This window comes from Lineus longissimus, chromosome 5, assembly GCF_910592395.1.
Source record: "Lineus longissimus chromosome 5, tnLinLong1.2, whole genome shotgun sequence".
In the NCBI taxonomy this organism is placed as follows: Eukaryota; Metazoa; Nemertea; class Pilidiophora; order Heteronemertea; family Lineidae; genus Lineus; species Lineus longissimus.
In genome coordinates this window covers 8,636,931-8,655,011 of record NC_088312.1, presented here as the reverse complement: position 1 = coordinate 8,655,011, position 18,081 = coordinate 8,636,931, and the positions used below count along the sequence as shown (strand labels likewise).

Genomic DNA, 18,081 nt, shown 5'->3' with positions numbered 1-18,081 from the left:
TTGAAGTTCATCAGCCTTATTGATGAAAGCGCTATTGTGTAACTTCTTCCGGTTCATGCGAACAGGACAGAACTTCACACCCAATTCTTAAACCGAAAGAGGATGAAATCCTGAGATTCAAAGCTTCTCGCCTTCTTTCTCCTTTACCATTTGCACCAAGCAGTATTTGGTAGGCCAAAGCTGTCAATATTGCAAATGATCACACGAACTAAGACAACTTAGTTTCGTTAGTTTCCTCTCAAACCAAAATGCAATATTGTCTACAACTTTTGAAGGCTGACCACAGGGAAACGATAAACTCTCTTCGAATGTGCAGAGAGGTTGCTGTTTACCTTCGAGAAGAACAACAGACGATTTAATTTACCATTTACAATTGTCCCTTTTTATTGTATACAAAATGCAGACAAAGAGGGGTTTCAAACATGCACTTTCCCCCAATCAACCGAAGATGCACATAACGTCAACGTAAGTGTTCCCAAGCAAACCAGAAGAAGGTACATGAAGTCTCAGACTTTTTGGTCCATTCGTCATGTATGTTGGGGAGAAAAAGTTAGTTGAATCCCGGCTGGCCCGTGAGGTGGCCGAAGACAAACTAACTTTTCACCCCAACATAGTATAAGCCATTGTTCAAGTTTAAGAGCGTCCGATTTTAAATTTTACAAGTAAGAAAACATTTTGAGAGATAAGCAATGGGCTATCATCAATTGTTCATTAAGTTCTTGCAAAATTCAAACATTTTCTAAGGTCATTGTCATTGGATTTCGTCAGATTGGATGGTTTCGAACTTAAGAGTCCTACTGGTCAGCTTCTTCCTCCTCTTCGTCGAATTCACCCTCCTCCTCGGCGGTGGCGTCCTGGTACTGTTGGTATTCAGACACCAAGTCGTTCATGTTGGATTCGGCTTCAGTGAACTCCATCTCGTCCATGCCCTCGCCAGTGTACCAATGCAAGAAAGCCTTACGACGGAACATAGCGGTGAACTGCTCGGAGATACGCTTGAACAGCTCCTGGATGGCGGTACTGTTACCGATGAAGGTTCCGGACATCTTAAGACCACGTGGTGGGATGTCACAGACGGCAGTCTTGACGTTGTTGGGGATCCATTCGACGAAGTAGCTGCTGTTCTTGTTCTGGACGTTCAACATCTGTTCGTCAACCTCCTTCATGGACATGCGGCCACGGAACATGGCAGCAACGGTGAGGTAACGGCCGTGACGTGGGTCGCAAGCAGCCATCATGTTCTTGGCATCGAACATCTGTTGGGTGAGTTCCGGGACGGTGAGGGCACGGTACTGCTGGCTTCCTCGGGAGGTGAGTGGGGCGAATCCGGGCATGAAGAAGTGAAGACGTGGGAAAGGTACCATGTTGACGGCAAGCTTCCTCAAATCGGCGTTTAACTGACCAGGGAATCGGAGGCAGGTGGTGACTCCGGACATGGTGGCAGAGACGAGATGGTTAAGATCTCCGTATGTTGGGGTGGTGAGCTTAAGGGTACGGAAGCAGATATCGTAGAGAGCTTCGTTGTCGATGCAGTAGGTCTCGTCGGTGTTCTCAACAAGCTGATGGACGGAGAGGGTGGCGTTGTAGGGTTCAACAACAGTGTCTGATACTTTTGGTGATGGCACGACGGAGAATGTGTTCATGATCCTGTCTGGGTATTCCTCACGGATTTTGCTGATGAGAAGTGTGCCCATACCGGATCCGGTACCACCACCAAGGGAGTGTGTGAGCTGGAATCCCTGAAGGCAATCACAGCCTTCGGCCTCCTTTCGTACAACGTCAAGAACAGAGTCTACAAGCTCAGCACCTTCTGTGTAATGTCCCTTAGCCCAGTTGTTTCCAGCACCACTCTGACCTGTTAGGAGGGGAGAAAAAGAATATTTAGTTTTGGAATGCAAATATCACTCGGATATACATTATCAAAATGCAGCAAGGGGACTGAACAAAACAGATTCCCAACATTAGATGATTGTGGCGCTGTGCCCTATTTTGACAGGGGAGACATGTCATTAATTTTAGCCATGACGGCACCTTTTTGTCTAGCTTAACTCAACATGATTCAGCGTAAAAATGCAGATTCTAGTAGGATAGGATGTGACCTGGGTTGTGGACTCTCGGACTGAAGTCCATATTTCTGACATTAGGCGATTCAGTTATCATGTATGCAAGCTTACCGAAGACAAAGTTGTCTGGTCTGAAGATCTGCCCAAAAGGTCCGGACCTCACGGAGTCCATGGTTCCTGGCTCAAGATCCACCAATACGGCACGTGGAACGTATTTGCCTCCTGTGGCTTCATTGTAGTATACGTTGATTCTCTCCAACTGAAGATCGGAGTCTCCGTGGTATGTGCCGGTGGGGTCAATGCCGTGCTCGTCTGAGATGACTTCCCAGAACTGAAGGGATAAAATGATTAAAACGTATTTACATTGGCAATCAAGGAGTAAAGGAGTTAATTTGACCATGTTACCATGGTTACGCTGACAAAACAAGTTAACAAAACTGCCAACGTCAATGGTTGTGCATTTACGCTAGCACACGTAGTGAATTCTCAACCTCTCTAATAGTCAACGATTTTGGTCCAGTTCCAGATCGCTAAGGGCAACATTCCACTGGCTGAGTTGAATGGATCTTTTCATAATGTCAGTTCAGGCGTGACGTCTGCCCAAGCTGACAGACCTGTGCACCAAGGACAACACGATTTGGTCCATTCACTCCAACCAGTAATTCACTATGTAGGCTATTCTTTAGCACTGCTTTTCGACATATACAATAGAAATCAAAGTTTGACTGAGGATTTGTGATTGGGGACAATGACAACAAACTTATCGCCCGTATTGTGCAACTATTTGGCGCAAAAATGCCAACCGTTTTAGAGGTGGGAGAGTACAAAGACTGAACCCCGTAGGAATAGGAGTTAGATGATTCGGAGCCGAAAGCAAAAAGTTTGTTGACGCCCTTGACAACGAAATAATTTTGACAACAAAACCAACAGATTGGGGATTTGTGCTAAAAATATAGGGTTCTTGTACCCAATCTTGAAAGCACCTTTCGGAAGCCAATTAGGTTGGAATGTGTTAAGGTGAAACTAAACCGACTCTATTTTGCCAATCTTAGGACAACCAGAACCCTATCAAACGCCAAAAAGACGATTTTCGAAGGCCATGCAGGCCAGAGATGACAATGTCCTCCGGATAATGCTTTCCCATTTTGTTGGTTTTGGATGAGTTCTGGTGTTTCTTAGATTGGTAAAATGGTGTCACTTAAGTTTCACCTTAATTAATAGAACGAAAGTCCCATTTTATGATGAGACGAAAACGTCCCTGGCACTAACCGGTCAGTCAATCCCACTCGATCTTGCCCTTCATGAATCAAAATTCCCCCAAATTTTTACTAAATATCCATATGAGTTCCGAAATAATATAACGGGTGGAATATCAGAAATATTTCTTACCTTGGCACCGATCTGGTTGCCGCACTGACCAGCCTGAAGATGAACAATCTCTCGCATTTTGTTGGTTGGGTGTGGATTGGGACTGGGGTTAGTTCCTTGTCTTGTTTCTTAGCGTGAATGGTGCTCGATTTACCTGGTTACCCCACTTATAGGTTCGGGTCACGATAATCGCCTTTCGTGGTGACGAAATGGGAAAATTATGTAATAGCCATTCTTAGCTTGTTCCAACGGAAATGATTGTTTGGTTTATTTTGCCAACCGTCGCCATGGACCAAGTCCACGCGGTTAACAGTTTGGTTTCTTGGGGTTCAATTAAAAAATCGTCCATCATGAACTCCCTCCTGGATAATATTGGGCTTCAGGTGTGCATGGTGGGAAAATCTGTCAGTTGAGATAAAGTGTCCGAGACAACGGATCTATGTGAGGTATTGCCAGTAAAGATTTCGGGTCTCTATAGAACTACGCCTTAATTCGTCACCATAAAATGTGAGACTTCTCGCTCTCAAGGGGAACTTAAAAACTATTACACTAGATTGGGCTCCAGGGAATGAGCGGTTAACTTACGGATATATTAGGGATTCAGGGCTTTTTGGTATGTATATTAGGGTCAAAGAACTTTGGAAACAAACCACTATTTCGTTTGGTCTAAATTTCCGGGGGGCCTCCTCAGGCCTATGCACACATCCTTTCAAATCATTCGTCGTCGCCAAGGGCCTAAATCTCACACCAAGGGGTAACTCAAACTGATCGATTACGACTGGCAAAGCTTGTTTAGAAATCCTGATAAATCTTTATGCTGTATGGATTAATACTACACAGGCATAGTTACCATTGACTACAAATAAAACCACACGGAACCTCAGCATCATTGTCCGAGATGAGCACAGTGACCCTCGACGAAAATGATCAATATCTTGGTAAGGACTAAGTTGATTTTGACAGTATTCTTCCCTGACTATCTCTACTGCTACACCAATATCTTGGTAGAGACGAAGTTGATTGTGACAGTATGCTGGACTATCTCTACTACTACACCCGTATATTGGTAAGGACCACAATGATTGTGATAGTATGCTGGACTATCTCTACTGCTACACCAATATCTTGGTAGAGACGAAGTTGGTTTTGACAGTATGCTGGACTATCTCTACTGCTACACCAAGATCTTGGTAAAGACGTAGTTGATTGTGATAGTATGCTGGACTATCTCTACTACTACACCCGTATATTGGTAAGGACCAAAATGATTGTGACAGTATGCTGGACTATCTCTACTGCTACACCAATATCTTGGTAGAGACGAAGTTGGTTGTGACAGTATGCTGGACTATCTCTACTGCTACACCAATATCTTGGTAGAGACGAAGTTGACTTTGATAGTATGCTGGACTATCTCTACTGCTACACCCGTACATTGGTAAGGACCACAATGATTGTGACAGTATGCTGGACTATCTCTACTGCTACACCAATATCTTGGTAGAGACGAAGTTGGTTGTGACAGTATGCTGGACTATCTCTACTGCTACACCAATATCTTGGTAGAGACGAAGTTGACTTTGATAGTATGCTGGACTATCTCTACTGCTACACCCGTACATTGGTAAGGACCACAATGATTGTGACAGTATGCTGGACTATCTCTACTGCGACACCAATATCTTGGTAGAGACGAAGTTGGTTGTGACAGTATGCTGGACTATCTCTACTGCTACACCAATATCTTGGTAGAGACGAAGTTGATTATGACAATACGCTGGACTATATCTACAGCTACACCAATATCTTGGTAGAGACGAAGGTGGTTGTGACAATATGCTGGACTATCTCTACTGCTACACCAATATCTTGGTAGAGACGAAGTTGACTTTGATAGTATGCTGGACTATCTCTACTGCTACACCCGTACATTGGTAAGGACCACAATGATTGTGACAGTATGCTGGACTATCTCTACTGCTACACCAATATCTTGGTAGAGGCGAAGTTGGTTGTGACAGTATGCTGGACTATCTCTACTGCTACACCAATATCTTGGTAGAGACGAAGTTGATTATGACAATATGCTGGACTATATCTACAGCTACACCAATATCTTGGTAGAGACGAAGTTGGTTTTGACAGTATGCTGGACTATATCTACAGCTACACCCGTATATTGGTAAGGACGACAATGATTGTGAAAGTATACTGGACTATCTCTACTGCTACAACATTATCTTGGTAAAGACCACAATGATTGTGACAGTATGCTGGACTATTTCTACAGCTACACCAATATATTGGTAGAGACGAAGTTGGTTGTGACAGTATGCTGGACTATATCTACTGCTACACCAGTATATTGGTGAGGACCAAGTTGCTTCTGACAGAATGCTGGACTATATTAACTGCTACACCAGAATATTGGTAAGGACTATAGTGAATGTGACAATATGCTGACACTATGCTGGACTATATCTACTGCTACAACAAGATTTTGGTGAGGAACGTGTTGATTGTGAAAGTATGCTGGACTATATCTACTGCTCGACCAGTATCTCGGAAAGGACCAAATTGATTGTGATAGTATTCATTCCGGACTATCTCTACTGCTACACCGTCATTTTGGTAAGGACGAAGTTGATTGATACAGTATGCTAGACTATATCTACTGCTGCACAGGTATCTTGGCGAGGATCAGGCGCACGGTGATTGTGACAGTATACTAGACTATATCTACTGCTACACCGGTATCTTGGCGAGGACCATGGTGATTGTGATAGTATGCTAGATTATCTACTTCAACACCACAATCTTGGTAAGGAGCAAGTTGATTGTGACAGTATGCCGGACTATATTTATTGCTACACCAGTATCTCGCGAAGGGCAAATGTGATTGTGCGAGTACGATGGACCATATTCACTGCTACATCACCATCCTGATTGGCTAGGACCAAGGTGTGCCAGAATACTGGGCTATTCTTCCCGGACTCCTACACCAATAAATTTGAAAGGGCCAAGTTGATTATGTCAGTCTACTGAGCTATCTCCTGCTACATCGGCGTCTTGGAAAGGACCAAGTTAATTACGACGAGGGGCTGCTGGGCTTTATCTGGTTAGGGCCAATGTGACTGTGTCAGTAGGGGCTACTGCTACACCAGTGTCATAGCAAGGACCAAATGATATTTAGAGGCCATTAGTGCTGGACTATAATCTACTGCTACATCAGCACATTGGTCTGCTCATTCTTGTAAGAGCATTTCAGAGGGTGTGATATTACGGGGCGACATGGTCCGATCTCAAGATCTGTCCCGATTAGTAGGACACACACGCAATCAAGGCAAATGCTCGAAGCCACGGCGTTCAGCCATAAAGGCGCAACAAAGATAAGATATTTGTATAAAACTTTAATTTCACAATTGAAGATATAAAACTTAACAAATTGTCATGGTTTGGCTAGTGCAGGCATGTATTACAATACATGTTCGACCTTAACAAGGTAAAATAGATTTTCATGAGAAACCATGGTGTTTTTTTGGTTCATTTTAGGATATTTCTCATTCGGTGGATGTTAATGTTAATTTTCAGTTCTGTAGGTATTGTTTATGATCGATTGGTACAGATTCAAATTTAAGCGTCGGCTTCTTCCTCCTCCTCGTCGAATTCACCCTCCTCCTCGGCGGTGGCGTCCTGGTACTGTTGGTATTCAGACACCAAGTCGTTCATGTTGGATTCGGCTTCAGTGAACTCCATCTCGTCCATGCCCTCGCCAGTGTACCAATGCAAGAAAGCCTTACGACGGAACATAGCAGTGAACTGCTCGGAGATACGCTTGAACAGCTCCTGGATGGCGGTGCTGTTACCGATGAAGGTTCCGGACATCTTAAGACCACGTGGTGGGATGTCACAGACGGCGGTCTTGACGTTGTTGGGGATCCATTCGACGAAGTAGCTGCTGTTCTTGTTCTGGACGTTCAACATCTGTTCGTCAACCTCCTTCATGGACATGCGGCCACGGAACATGGCAGCAACGGTGAGGTAACGGCCGTGACGTGGGTCGCAAGCAGCCATCATGTTCTTGGCATCGAACATCTGTTGGGTGAGTTCAGGGACGGTGAGGGCTCGGTACTGCTGGCTTCCTCGGGAGGTGAGTGGGGCGAATCCGGGCATGAAGAAGTGAAGACGTGGGAAAGGTACCATGTTGACGGCAAGCTTCCTCAAATCGGCGTTCAACTGACCAGGGAATCGGAGGCAGGTGGTGACTCCGGACATGGTGGCAGAGACGAGATGGTTGAGATCTCCGTATGTTGGGGTGGTGAGCTTAAGGGTACGGAAGCAGATATCGTAGAGAGCTTCGTTGTCGATGCAGTAGGTCTCGTCGGTGTTCTCAACAAGCTGATGGACGGAGAGGGTGGCGTTGTAGGGTTCAACAACAGTGTCTGATACTTTTGGTGATGGCACGACGGAGAATGTGTTCATGATCCTGTCTGGGTATTCCTCACGGATTTTGCTGATGAGAAGTGTGCCCATACCGGATCCGGTACCACCACCAAGGGAGTGTGTGAGCTGGAATCCCTGAAGGCAATCACAGCCTTCGGCCTCCTTTCGTACAACGTCAAGAACAGAGTCTACAAGCTCAGCACCTTCTGTGTAATGTCCCTTAGCCCAGTTGTTTCCAGCACCACTCTGACCTGTTGGGAGGAGACAGAAAGAATATTAAGTATTGGAACTAAAATATCAGCACAAGTACCATAGCCATAAAGAAGTTTAAGTGTGTCTGGTGAGCATGGTAAAGAGCTATACAAATTACAATTTCAGATCGTTGGGAAGAACATTTTACAGTTTCAACTGTGGCCTCATCACCTCGACAATAATTGTGATTAACAAGGACAATAATTGTTAATATGCAGCTCCAGAGGGATGGGTTGTTGCCTCGTCTCTTGGCCATCACCTGCAGGCTATTTTAGCCATTTGAAAATTCAATTAGCCTACTCTGTGGATGCTTACCGAAGACGAAGTTGTCTGGTCTGAAGATCTGTCCAAAAGGTCCGGACCTCACGGAGTCCATGGTTCCTGGCTCAAGATCCACCAATACGGCACGTGGAACGTATTTGCCTCCTGTGGCTTCATTGTAGTATACGTTGATTCTCTCCAACTGAAGATCGGAGTCTCCGTGGTATGTGCCGGTGGGGTCAATGCCATGCTCGTCTGAGATGACTTCCCAGAACTGAAAGAATAAGAGCGCCAACGTTAATACGATATCATATTATCGATTATGAGATGATATGACCTCTAATCTAAGAATCTTATTACCGGTATTAAACCGTCGAATAATTATAAACACTGCCGGAATCCATGACCCCTTTTATCTGGAGGCAGCTCCTCGATCAAGCATTGTCATGGAAACGAAGAATTAATCGTCTAGTTCGTCACGCTGCTCCGAAATGTTTGAATTGCTCTTTTCATTTGGTGCTTCCAAGCGTGACATCTGCCCCATGTAGCTGCTGTATTCATTCATGCATTGGGGACCTGTGGCCCTTAACTGAAGTTCTTTTAAAAGATTGCAATGCGGGTGGCTGTGTGTTTTTAGGTATTTACCTGTGTTGCCTAAGATTATTGAATATTACATTATTGGGGACTTATATGAACAATGTCAAGGTTACTGACAATGTTATCTACCGCTCATTATGTAACCCCTATTCACTGGAAAATAGGCGCGAAAACCCCAACCGTTTTCAAGATGGAGACCACAAGATGAATGGGACCAAAGTTAAAAAAGGAAATAACCAATATACTAGTATGATCATTTTTTCCAAATTAATACTGCCGTGAAAGAATTATCGTCTTAGATCACTCAAAGTGGGTAATTAGTTTGAAGTGAACTATGTTGTTGGTCATTGTCCTTGGCAACCAGGAATGCTGTGACAAACAACGTAGACAACTTACTCCTCAGGACAACTTTAGTCAAGGGAGGAGATAATCTGAGGCGAAACTTTCGTAAAAAACATTCCATTAAGACTGTTTGGTTTATATTTGATCATTCAAGTTTCCAGTTATGACATAGCTGATGGAAACAAACAATGCCTACGATGCAGATATTCATATAAACCGAGCCTGTTTCTTTCGAATAAAACTTACCCAGTAAAACTAACCCAAAGAAATGAGAGGAAAACGTCGGTAACACTAATAATGAAATCGTGAAATAATGTTCTTACCTTGGCACCGATCTGGTTGCCGCACTGACCAGCCTGAAGGTGAACAATCTCTCGCATTTTGTTGGTTGGGTGTGGATTGGTATTGGAGTAGTTCCTTGACTTGCTTCTGAGCTGTGAATGAGAAGTTGCCCTAGATACGCCTTATATAGCCCCGGTCGTTTGAATTTGAATATTACGTAATAATAACAAGTCCCAACGAATAGTTGACGTAATATTCTATTGATTGCCGCGAAAGGTTATTATGGGGTTTATTTTGTCAACCGTCACCATGGATTAAAAGGCCAAAAAATACATCTTTGTTTCTTGGTCAAGCGCCTGGTGTAAGGTTGTTTAAAGCTGGACTATAGGCAGGAGCCATGGGCATCAAATTGGTGGTCTTCGAGTGACTAAGGTACACAGTCAGAGGACTGATTCACGTTGTTCGATTAAGAGACCATGAATTTTCAATGGGGGTGTCTCTTTAATATCAGTATGAAATTATCAGGTGAAAATACTGTAAACTCGGTCAGGAGAGGGACAGAATCATAAGAAGGTTCGTTATGGTCGTTACGGACTGATTTTAATCTATGTGGTGTATTGGAAATCGTATATTTAAGGTAAACAAGTATTTGGCCTCTGTCGATAAAACAAACCATTTACCAAACAATAGCGACGGACCCTTTTTCAAGGAATGGGGGGGGGGGGGGGGGGAGGGGGAAGCATTTTCTGCTTCCTGTTTCCATATCCAACATGGATTGCACCATGATGAGAGAAAGAAATTATCTTTTTCAAGGTGATTTCAAAATTCTTTACCTCTTTGGGTCTTGTTATCCTAACAACGTCGCATTAGCCAGGCCTATTCAAGGGCTTACACTATATAAATGGGGGAGGGGGGGGGGGCTGTCACCCAAACCCCTGGAACGATCTGCATAACTTCCAATGGATATTATATTATCCATGCATACTTACCCCCAATTACATTATGACAAACACAACAAATGAAATTAGCTTTTTCGTTTGCCCACTACAATACAGGGTGTCATGTAAAAAGGAAATCGAGTTTCACTGCTGACCCTTCCATGAGATCCGAGCTGCTTAAAGAGAAACTTTGAAGTATATAGCGCAAGCCAAAATGAAAAGACCTCCCAAGCAATGGCCAAGTACTGACTTGGTCATAACACCCCGGACGAAACTGTATTGGGCTCGTCCCTCCCCCTTAATGGGAAAGACAAAATATGTGAATTTGGAGCGAAGGAGAGATACCGCCGGTGTGAAAGGGATCAAATGCCATGCAGTTGGTGAACTTCAATCTCCAAAATATTTTACATTCATTGTGCGATTGCGGGCTGAAAAAAACAGAGGACAATACTGAAGAAGCATCAAAATGGTGGGACTAATTTTTCTTCCACTCCGGTGTAACGGTTTTGGTAGTCTCCCGTGATATTTCAGCGTTTCCATACGATAGGCAGCTAGATACTTTTTCAGCTGGGGGGGGGGGGGGGGGGGGGAGGGCAGAGAAGAACGCCCCAATATCTTTTTAGATTTCGCAAAACAATGAGGGGGAAACGATCAGGGCTAATTGTTTCCATTGCGAATTCTGGTTGTGACATTGTCGCCTTCTAGGTATGATCAACCGACATGCGACGCCATGGCACAACTTCTGGACCAGGGTTTCTCGGCAGAGTTCATGCTTTAGTATCGTCGTCTCCAACTTAGTCGCAGCCGAAGGCGTGGACAATTATGACTTGCTGACCAATGCTTTTTGTGGGCAAAGAATATGCAAAAAAATAGCTCATAACACCAGAATTTTCCACCAAAATTTCAAAATGTATTGACTGTGAAAAATACAAATTGCAGGTATCTAACTTCTATTATATTGATTAAAATATCAATATATAAAACAACTGTATAACACCAAAATGCTTTAACATTGCTTGGATTGAATGACGATAGCGTTGATGATAAAGGCAACATCATTTCCTTTTATAACGACACAGTTTATCAAATTGACAAAAGGGACCACCAAGAAAATATTTTCGTTTTAGAATCTTTATAAGGACATAAGTTTATTAGAGGATTGCTGAGTATTGTCAACGTGAATTCACAAGTTTTGGCTTTTTATTTGTTCACAAAGGATTTGGTCAAATTCAGCTAATTAGCCTCTGCTTCTTCTTCCTCCTCTTCGTCGAATTCACCCTCCTCCTCGGCGGTTGCGTCTTGGTACTGTTGGTATTCAGACACCAAGTCGTTCATGTTGGATTCGGCTTCAGTGAACTCCATCTCATCCATGCCCTCACCAGTGTACCAATGCAAGAAAGCCTTACGACGGAACATAGCGGTGAACTGCTCGGAGATACGCTTAAACAGCTCCTGGATGGCAGTGCTGTTACCGATGAAGGTTCCGGACATCTTAAGACCACGTGGTGGGATGTCACAGACGGCAGTCTTGACGTTGTTGGGGATCCATTCGACGAAGTAGCTGCTGTTCTTGTTCTGGACGTTCAACATCTGTTCGTCAACCTCCTTCATGGACATGCGGCCACGGAACATGGCAGCAACGGTGAGGTAACGGCCATGGCGTGGGTCGCAGGCAGCCATCATGTTCTTGGCATCGAACATCTGCTGGGTGAGCTCTGGGACGGTGAGGGCACGGTACTGCTGGCTTCCTCGGGAGGTGAGTGGGGCGAATCCGGGCATGAAGAAGTGAAGACGTGGGAAAGGTACCATGTTGACGGCAAGCTTCCTCAAATCGGCGTTCAACTGACCAGGGAATCGGAGGCAGGTGGTGACTCCGGACATGGTGGCAGAGACGAGATGGTTGAGATCTCCGTATGTTGGGGTGGTGAGCTTCAGGGTACGGAAGCAGATGTCATAAAGAGCTTCATTGTCAATACAGTACGTTTCATCAGTGTTTTCAACGAGCTGATGGACGGAGAGGGTGGCATTGTATGGCTCAACAACTGTGTCTGATACTTTTGGAGATGGCACGACGGAGAATGTGTTCATGATCCTGTCTGGGTATTCCTCACGGATTTTGCTGATCATGAGCGTGCCCATACCAGATCCAGTTCCACCACCGAGGGAATGTGTTAGCTGGAATCCCTGAAGACAGTCACAGCTTTCAGCTTCTTTTCGCACAACGTCAAGAACAGAGTCTACAAGTTCTGCACCTTCTGTATAATGTCCCTTAGCCCAGTTGTTTCCAGCACCACTCTGACCTGTTGGGAGGAACGAAAAATAAGTTACAAATTGTGATGCAAATTGCATGATCGGGATTCGGAATTTTTATCATGCTGAAGAAAGTACTTTCTTTTCTTAAAATACTTACCAAAGACGAAGTTGTCTGGTCTGAAGATCTGTCCGAAAGGTCCGGACCTCACGGAGTCCATGGTTCCTGGCTCAAGATCCACCAAAACGGCACGTGGAACGTACTTGCCTCCTGAAACGGATGAATTAGGATGTTACAATGATACTGAACATTGTGACATTGCCAATGGAGTGGTCTTGACACCGGGGGTCGTCCTGCCCACCCAAGTTGTTTTCATGTCTACGATAAGTCGGCGACGTCATTGGGTTGGATGTGACTAAACCGTTTTAGGTTATCCTCCTGTCGCTTTACGTGACGTAGAGATGCCTATCGTTAGAACTTCTTTGAAATTTCTCACGGCGTTAAGAACCTCTTTGGAATATCTCAGGATTGTCATTTGGCATGATTATATATTTTCTTACCGGTGGCTTCATTGTAGTATACGTTGATTCTCTCCAACTGAAGATCTGAGTCTCCGTGGTATGTGCCGGTGGGGTCAACACCATGTTCATCCGAGATGACTTCCCAGAACTGCAATGCAATGGAAAAGAGGGTTCAGCGGACTGAATGAAGGTTGGGAAATCAATGAAGTCCAGGGCAGGTTACTGTTACTGTTAGTATGAGGACGCATAGGACACCCGCACAATTTTAACCATAGCCGCAGGAGCAGCAGACGCTCGATTAATATTGCACCATGTAAGGTTCTACGTACGGGCCATAGACGGAGCAATTAAGAGGAGCATAGCATCATCGCAGCACATCACGCGATGGGAATATTGATTTAACATGCATTTTTATATCAAATAATGATATACAGGCAAGACGATCAGATAATTATATTTCAGAAATAGTTTTTTTCTCTTACCTTGGCACCAATCTGGTTGCCGCACTGTCCAGCCTGGAGGTGTACAATTTCACGCATTTTGATAATTTAGCAGGAGGACAGTTGGCTCGTTGAATATTCCCTTACTAATGGTTGTCAATGGTTTGTTATCGACCTTATAGTATCAATCTATCGCGATAGGAGTCATGACAATGACCTGACACGTGGCCCGACGATATATATTGGTGACGCATTTTTATCGAAGACAATGGGTGATGTCCCATTTTATACTGTTTAGGGTTCTTCTAAACAATTTTATAACGAAGTTCTAGCGTCACAATCGAGGTTGTTCCTTGATGAGAGTCCATGATGTGACAGTCAGCATATGCCCCCCCCCCCCCTCCTCATATCGCAGGGCCCTTGAAACGACACCAATCAAGAAATGGCTCGTCTCGCGACGACAGCGGTCGGAACCAGCGTTGACAAGACATAACGCCCCGGGACCTTCTGACCGCATGCAGTGATCCCAGGAATTGTACATATACAATGCAGTCTTCGAGGACAAAGCCAGAACCAGCTGAATGCAGGATAAGTTTACTTTAGCGTCATCAGTTTACGATGACATCGGCTAGCTGTGTTGCGTGCATTTGTCACAATGGTCTTCGAGGACAAAGTCACAACCAGCTGAATGCAAGGAGCGTCATCAGTTTCACAACGATGACATCGGCGTTGTCTGGCTGGGGAATTTGGCTCCGTCTTGGAAGGAGTGGGAACAGAAATATCTTTTTTAGCTTGGTCTTCAATTTCACGATTTATTTTGGAAAAGGGGTCTTCCGTCAAAAGGGGGGATGGACACTACATTCATATTCAGCAGCTTGTCCTCAATCAATTCAACATTACTTTGCTTCCATGGTCTTTAATAACGCCCATAACTACATTGTATCATAAACATAGCAAGAAGGATCTTTTACTAAAATATCTGCTTTATTTTTTCCCTTGAAAATGCTATCATGGTATACGGTACATGTATTTGTGATCAAGTCGAAATATCACATAGTTTCTGCCAGAAATAGAGACTGGCTAATCTAATTTCAAGGAACTAAACCTATGGGAATGATGCAAGGGAATCTGAAACCACAGATTGCTTACAACTTACTGAGTTACATGAGATTTTTCCAGTAAACTGGACCAACTGATATGTTTAGAAAAGATAAGGAATGGGGATATTTTTTTGACCAGTTAGATATGAACTTAAGCTGCTTCTTCTTCCTCCTCTTCATCAAATTCACCCTCCTCCTCAGCGGTGGCGTCCTGGTACTGTTGGTATTCAGACACCAAGTCGTTCATGTTGGATTCGGCTTCAGTAAACTCCATCTCGTCCATGCCCTCACCAGTGTACCAATGCAAGAAAGCCTTACGACGGAACATAGCGGTGAACTGCTCAGAGATACGCTTGAACAGCTCCTGGATGGCGGTACTGTTACCAATGAATGTGGCAGACATCTTCAGACCACGTGGTGGGATGTCACAGACAGCGGTCTTGACGTTGTTGGGGATCCATTCGACGAAGTAGCTGCTGTTCTTGTTCTGGACGTTCAACATCTGTTCGTCAACCTCCTTCATGGACATGCGGCCACGGAACATGGCAGCAACGGTGAGGTAACGGCCGTGACGTGGGTCGCAAGCAGCCATCATGTTCTTGGCATCGAACATCTGTTGGGTGAGTTCTGGGACAGTAAGAGCACGGTACTGCTGGCTTCCTCGGGAGGTGAGTGGGGCGAATCCGGGCATGAAGAAGTGGAGACGTGGGAAAGGTACCATGTTGACGGCAAGCTTCCTCAAATCGGCGTTCAACTGACCAGGGAATCGAAGACAGGTAGTGACTCCGGACATGGTGGCAGAGACGAGATGGTTAAGATCTCCGTATGTTGGGGTGGTGAGCTTCAGGGTACGGAAGCAGATGTCATAAAGAGCTTCATTGTCAATACAGTAGGTTTCATCAGTGTTTTCAACCAACTGATGTACTGAGAGGGTAGCATTGTATGGCTCAACAACAGTGTCCGATACCTTTGGTGATGGTACAACAGAGAATGTGTTCATGATCCTGTCTGGGTATTCCTCACGGATTTTGCTGATAAGTAGTGTGCCCATACCAGATCCGGTACCACCACCGAGGGAATGTGTAAGTTGGAATCCCTGAAGACAATCACAACTTTCAGCTTCTTTTCGCACAACGTCGAGAACAGAGTCTACAAGTTCAGCACCTTCTGTGTAATGTCCCTTAGCCCAGTTGTTCCCAGCACCACTCTGACCTGTTGGGAGGAGAAGAAAATGAAGTAGTAGTTGGGAGATACAGAAAGCAAGTATCTGATGGAGATCGAGATGGACACAAGGAGGACAAGACCATCATGAAAGAGCTGTACAACCTGTCAATCCAGCTGTACAACCTGTCAATCCTTGATACCTACCAAATACAAAGTTGTCTGGTCTGAAGATTTGTCCAAAAGGTCCGGACCTCACGGAGTCCATGGTTCCTGGCTCAAGATCCACCAATACGGCACGTGGAACGTATTTGCCTCCTGTGGCTTCATTGTAGTATACGTTGATTCTCTCCAACTGAAGATCGGAGTCTCCGTGGTATGTGCCGGTGGGGTCAATGCCGTGCTCGTCTGAGATGACTTCCCAGAACTGAAAGGATATATCAAAAGTTGCATTTCATTCAACAATAAGTGAATAACAATTAATCGGCCTATCTCCTATTATCTAGACCAGCCCTATGGTACCATATCCATAATATATTTCCCCGTGCACGAAAAAAACTTTGTGTGGAACGGTTCTTCAAAGTTTTTTTTTCGTTACATTCTTGACTTTTAATCATATGAATGAAGTAATGAACTTTTAAAGCATTTTAATGTCTTTAGAGACATACTGGGGCTAATGGAAGTGGACAAGAGGTGTCCCTGTCCTGTGTTATAAAAAAATTTCCAAAAAAAAATGTTTGGGGGATTCAAACTCCGGTAGGTAGCAGGTGTACGTGTACTGTAGGCTACGGGCCGATGAGGTCTGCTCGGAGTCTTGACAAAAGCCAAGCGCTTGAATTAATTGAATTGAATTGTTTGAATTCATGATTTGATAGGCCTAGTTTGATTTCGGCTATGATTGAATTCATGAACCTCAACCTGCATGCGAGAGGCCCCGGCCGGCCCCTGATCTGGCGTATTCCATCCTGACCCTGTCCTGTGCATGCATGTACATTACAGCACAACCACGGAAGGGTACAATGGCGGCACAGCCGCATCGGTGATGCTGGGGGGCGAGATTATTGAGAGTTTGCATCAAAATTACGGAAAAATCACTCAAGATCAATTCATTGAACTATTCTTACCTTAGCACCAATCTGATTACCGCACTGGCCTGCTTGAAGGTGCACAATTTCACGCATTTTGACTAGTTTTTGTGGTGAAAAATAGACAGTGATGAAGAAAGCCTTATTCGAATATCGTAACTGATGTTCAAATGCTGCGTGAGCTGGATTTTATATAAGGCGAACAATAACGTCGCTAACGTCTTTCACAATGATTGATGTCTGTTGAATAGCTCTGTTCTATATTTGGCAATTTATGGGCGTTTACCTACCAAATATGGGACAGCATCTTCTAACCTTGATCCCGAAATTGATATAGCTGATTCGTGTACATAGTTGGCGTGTAATTGAATAGGACAGTTTACTTGCAAGCGAGGTTTGATTTGATATTTGCGCGCGGGTTGAATACAAAATATGAATCGGAATTTGAGGCGTATAGCTCGAACAAAGAGCCCCGCCAAAAGAACTAATGATTAACACTACTAACATTATTCACCCCCTTGTTTCCAAATTTTAAATTAACACATGTCTATTACCTTGAAAAATAAAAGTACGAGTTAGCTTTTTGACAGAGAAAAGGATTTGTACTGTTAAAGGGACAATATAGGCAGCAGCTAGGCAAGCAAGATAAAGTTACACAAAGCCACCTATAGGGGTCTCTCACATCTCACAGTAAGTGGAAATGATTCACGCTTGTACCAGGAATATATTTAGTGCTGAATCTGGCATGACCAAGGGTCCTTATGATGTATACTGGTCACTTGAAGATGGCTAAATTAGCCCGCCTCCTCCTGATTATGGTCCCTCTTTAAAATACATGGATAATTAGTGGAATTTTATTAAATATTATTACCCATAAATGTAGGCCTATGCCTATTCCCAGCCAACATATCATATAGTTCTTCCATTCAGCTCAGCACAATCTCAGCTCATGATAAGCTGTTTTGGGGATTATGATT

General features: G+C 44.2%; 4 protein-coding genes across 4 annotated transcripts; all 4 read right to left on the bottom strand.

Annotated features, from left to right (window-relative positions):
• Positions 1-723: 723 nt before the first annotated feature.
• On the bottom strand, positions 724-3,584 carry LOC135488299 (tubulin beta-4B chain-like). Its single transcript, XM_064772848.1, has 3 exons — positions 3,453-3,584; positions 2,175-2,394; positions 724-1,855 (listed from the first exon to the last, which is right to left on the bottom strand). Exons 1-3 carry the CDS (start codon positions 3,507-3,509, stop codon positions 795-797), a joined length of 1,338 nt encoding a protein of 445 aa, XP_064628918.1. The 5' UTR covers positions 3,510-3,584; the 3' UTR covers positions 724-794.
• A 3,242-nt stretch (positions 3,585-6,826) lies between these two features.
• LOC135488287 (tubulin beta-4B chain-like) lies at positions 6,827-9,775 on the bottom strand. Its single transcript, XM_064772832.1, has 3 exons — positions 9,650-9,775; positions 8,442-8,661; positions 6,827-8,125 (listed from the first exon to the last, which is right to left on the bottom strand). Exons 1-3 carry the CDS (start codon positions 9,704-9,706, stop codon positions 7,065-7,067), a joined length of 1,338 nt encoding a protein of 445 aa, XP_064628902.1. The 5' UTR covers positions 9,707-9,775; the 3' UTR covers positions 6,827-7,064.
• Positions 9,776-11,434: 1,659 nt separating this feature from the next.
• Positions 11,435-13,930, bottom strand: LOC135488012 (tubulin beta-4B chain-like). Its single transcript, XM_064772371.1, has 4 exons — positions 13,801-13,930; positions 13,358-13,466; positions 12,957-13,067; positions 11,435-12,846 (listed from the first exon to the last, which is right to left on the bottom strand). Exons 1-4 carry the CDS (start codon positions 13,855-13,857, stop codon positions 11,780-11,782), a joined length of 1,344 nt encoding a protein of 447 aa, XP_064628441.1. The 5' UTR covers positions 13,858-13,930; the 3' UTR covers positions 11,435-11,779.
• Positions 13,931-14,723: 793 nt separating this feature from the next.
• On the bottom strand, positions 14,724-17,275 carry LOC135488203 (tubulin beta-4B chain). The gene is made up of 3 exons (XM_064772699.1): positions 17,144-17,275; positions 16,227-16,446; positions 14,724-16,070 (listed from the first exon to the last, which is right to left on the bottom strand). Exons 1-3 carry the CDS (start codon positions 17,198-17,200, stop codon positions 15,010-15,012), a joined length of 1,338 nt encoding a protein of 445 aa, XP_064628769.1. The 5' UTR covers positions 17,201-17,275; the 3' UTR covers positions 14,724-15,009.
• Between the last annotated feature and the right edge of the window lie 806 nt (positions 17,276-18,081).

What these genes read in the sequence shown, in the direction of transcription:
- LOC135488299 (XM_064772848.1), bottom strand. Translation starts at nt 3,509, where the DNA reads ATGCGAGAGATTGTTCATCTTCAGGCTGGTCAGTGCGGCAACCAGATC. An exon ending in GCAACCAGATCGGTGCCAAG is followed by an intron (nt 2,395 to 3,452) that starts GTAAGAAATATT and finishes TTATCCCTTCAG; the next exon opens with TTCTGGGAAGTCATCTCAGA. An exon ending in ACCAGACAACTTTGTCTTCG is followed by an intron (nt 1,856 to 2,174) that starts GTAAGCTTGCAT and finishes CCCTCCTAACAG; the next exon opens with GTCAGAGTGGTGCTGGAAAC.
- LOC135488287 (XM_064772832.1), bottom strand. Translation starts at nt 9,706, where the DNA reads ATGCGAGAGATTGTTCACCTTCAGGCTGGTCAGTGCGGCAACCAGATC. An exon ending in GCAACCAGATCGGTGCCAAG is followed by an intron (nt 8,662 to 9,649) that starts GTAAGAACATTA and finishes TTATTCTTTCAG; the next exon opens with TTCTGGGAAGTCATCTCAGA. An exon ending in ACCAGACAACTTCGTCTTCG is followed by an intron (nt 8,126 to 8,441) that starts GTAAGCATCCAC and finishes TCCTCCCAACAG; the next exon opens with GTCAGAGTGGTGCTGGAAAC.
- LOC135488012 (XM_064772371.1), bottom strand. Translation starts at nt 13,857, where the DNA reads ATGCGTGAAATTGTACACCTCCAGGCTGGACAGTGCGGCAACCAGATT. An exon ending in ATACTACAATGAAGCCACCG is followed by an intron (nt 13,068 to 13,357) that starts GTAAGAAAATAT and finishes CATCCGTTTCAG; the next exon opens with GAGGCAAGTACGTTCCACGT. An exon ending in ACCAGACAACTTCGTCTTTG is followed by an intron (nt 12,847 to 12,956) that starts GTAAGTATTTTA and finishes TCCTCCCAACAG; the next exon opens with GTCAGAGTGGTGCTGGAAAC.
- LOC135488203 (XM_064772699.1), bottom strand. Translation starts at nt 17,200, where the DNA reads ATGCGTGAAATTGTGCACCTTCAAGCAGGCCAGTGCGGTAATCAGATT. An exon ending in GTAATCAGATTGGTGCTAAG is followed by an intron (nt 16,447 to 17,143) that starts GTAAGAATAGTT and finishes ATATCCTTTCAG; the next exon opens with TTCTGGGAAGTCATCTCAGA. An exon ending in ACCAGACAACTTTGTATTTG is followed by an intron (nt 16,071 to 16,226) that starts GTAGGTATCAAG and finishes TCCTCCCAACAG; the next exon opens with GTCAGAGTGGTGCTGGGAAC.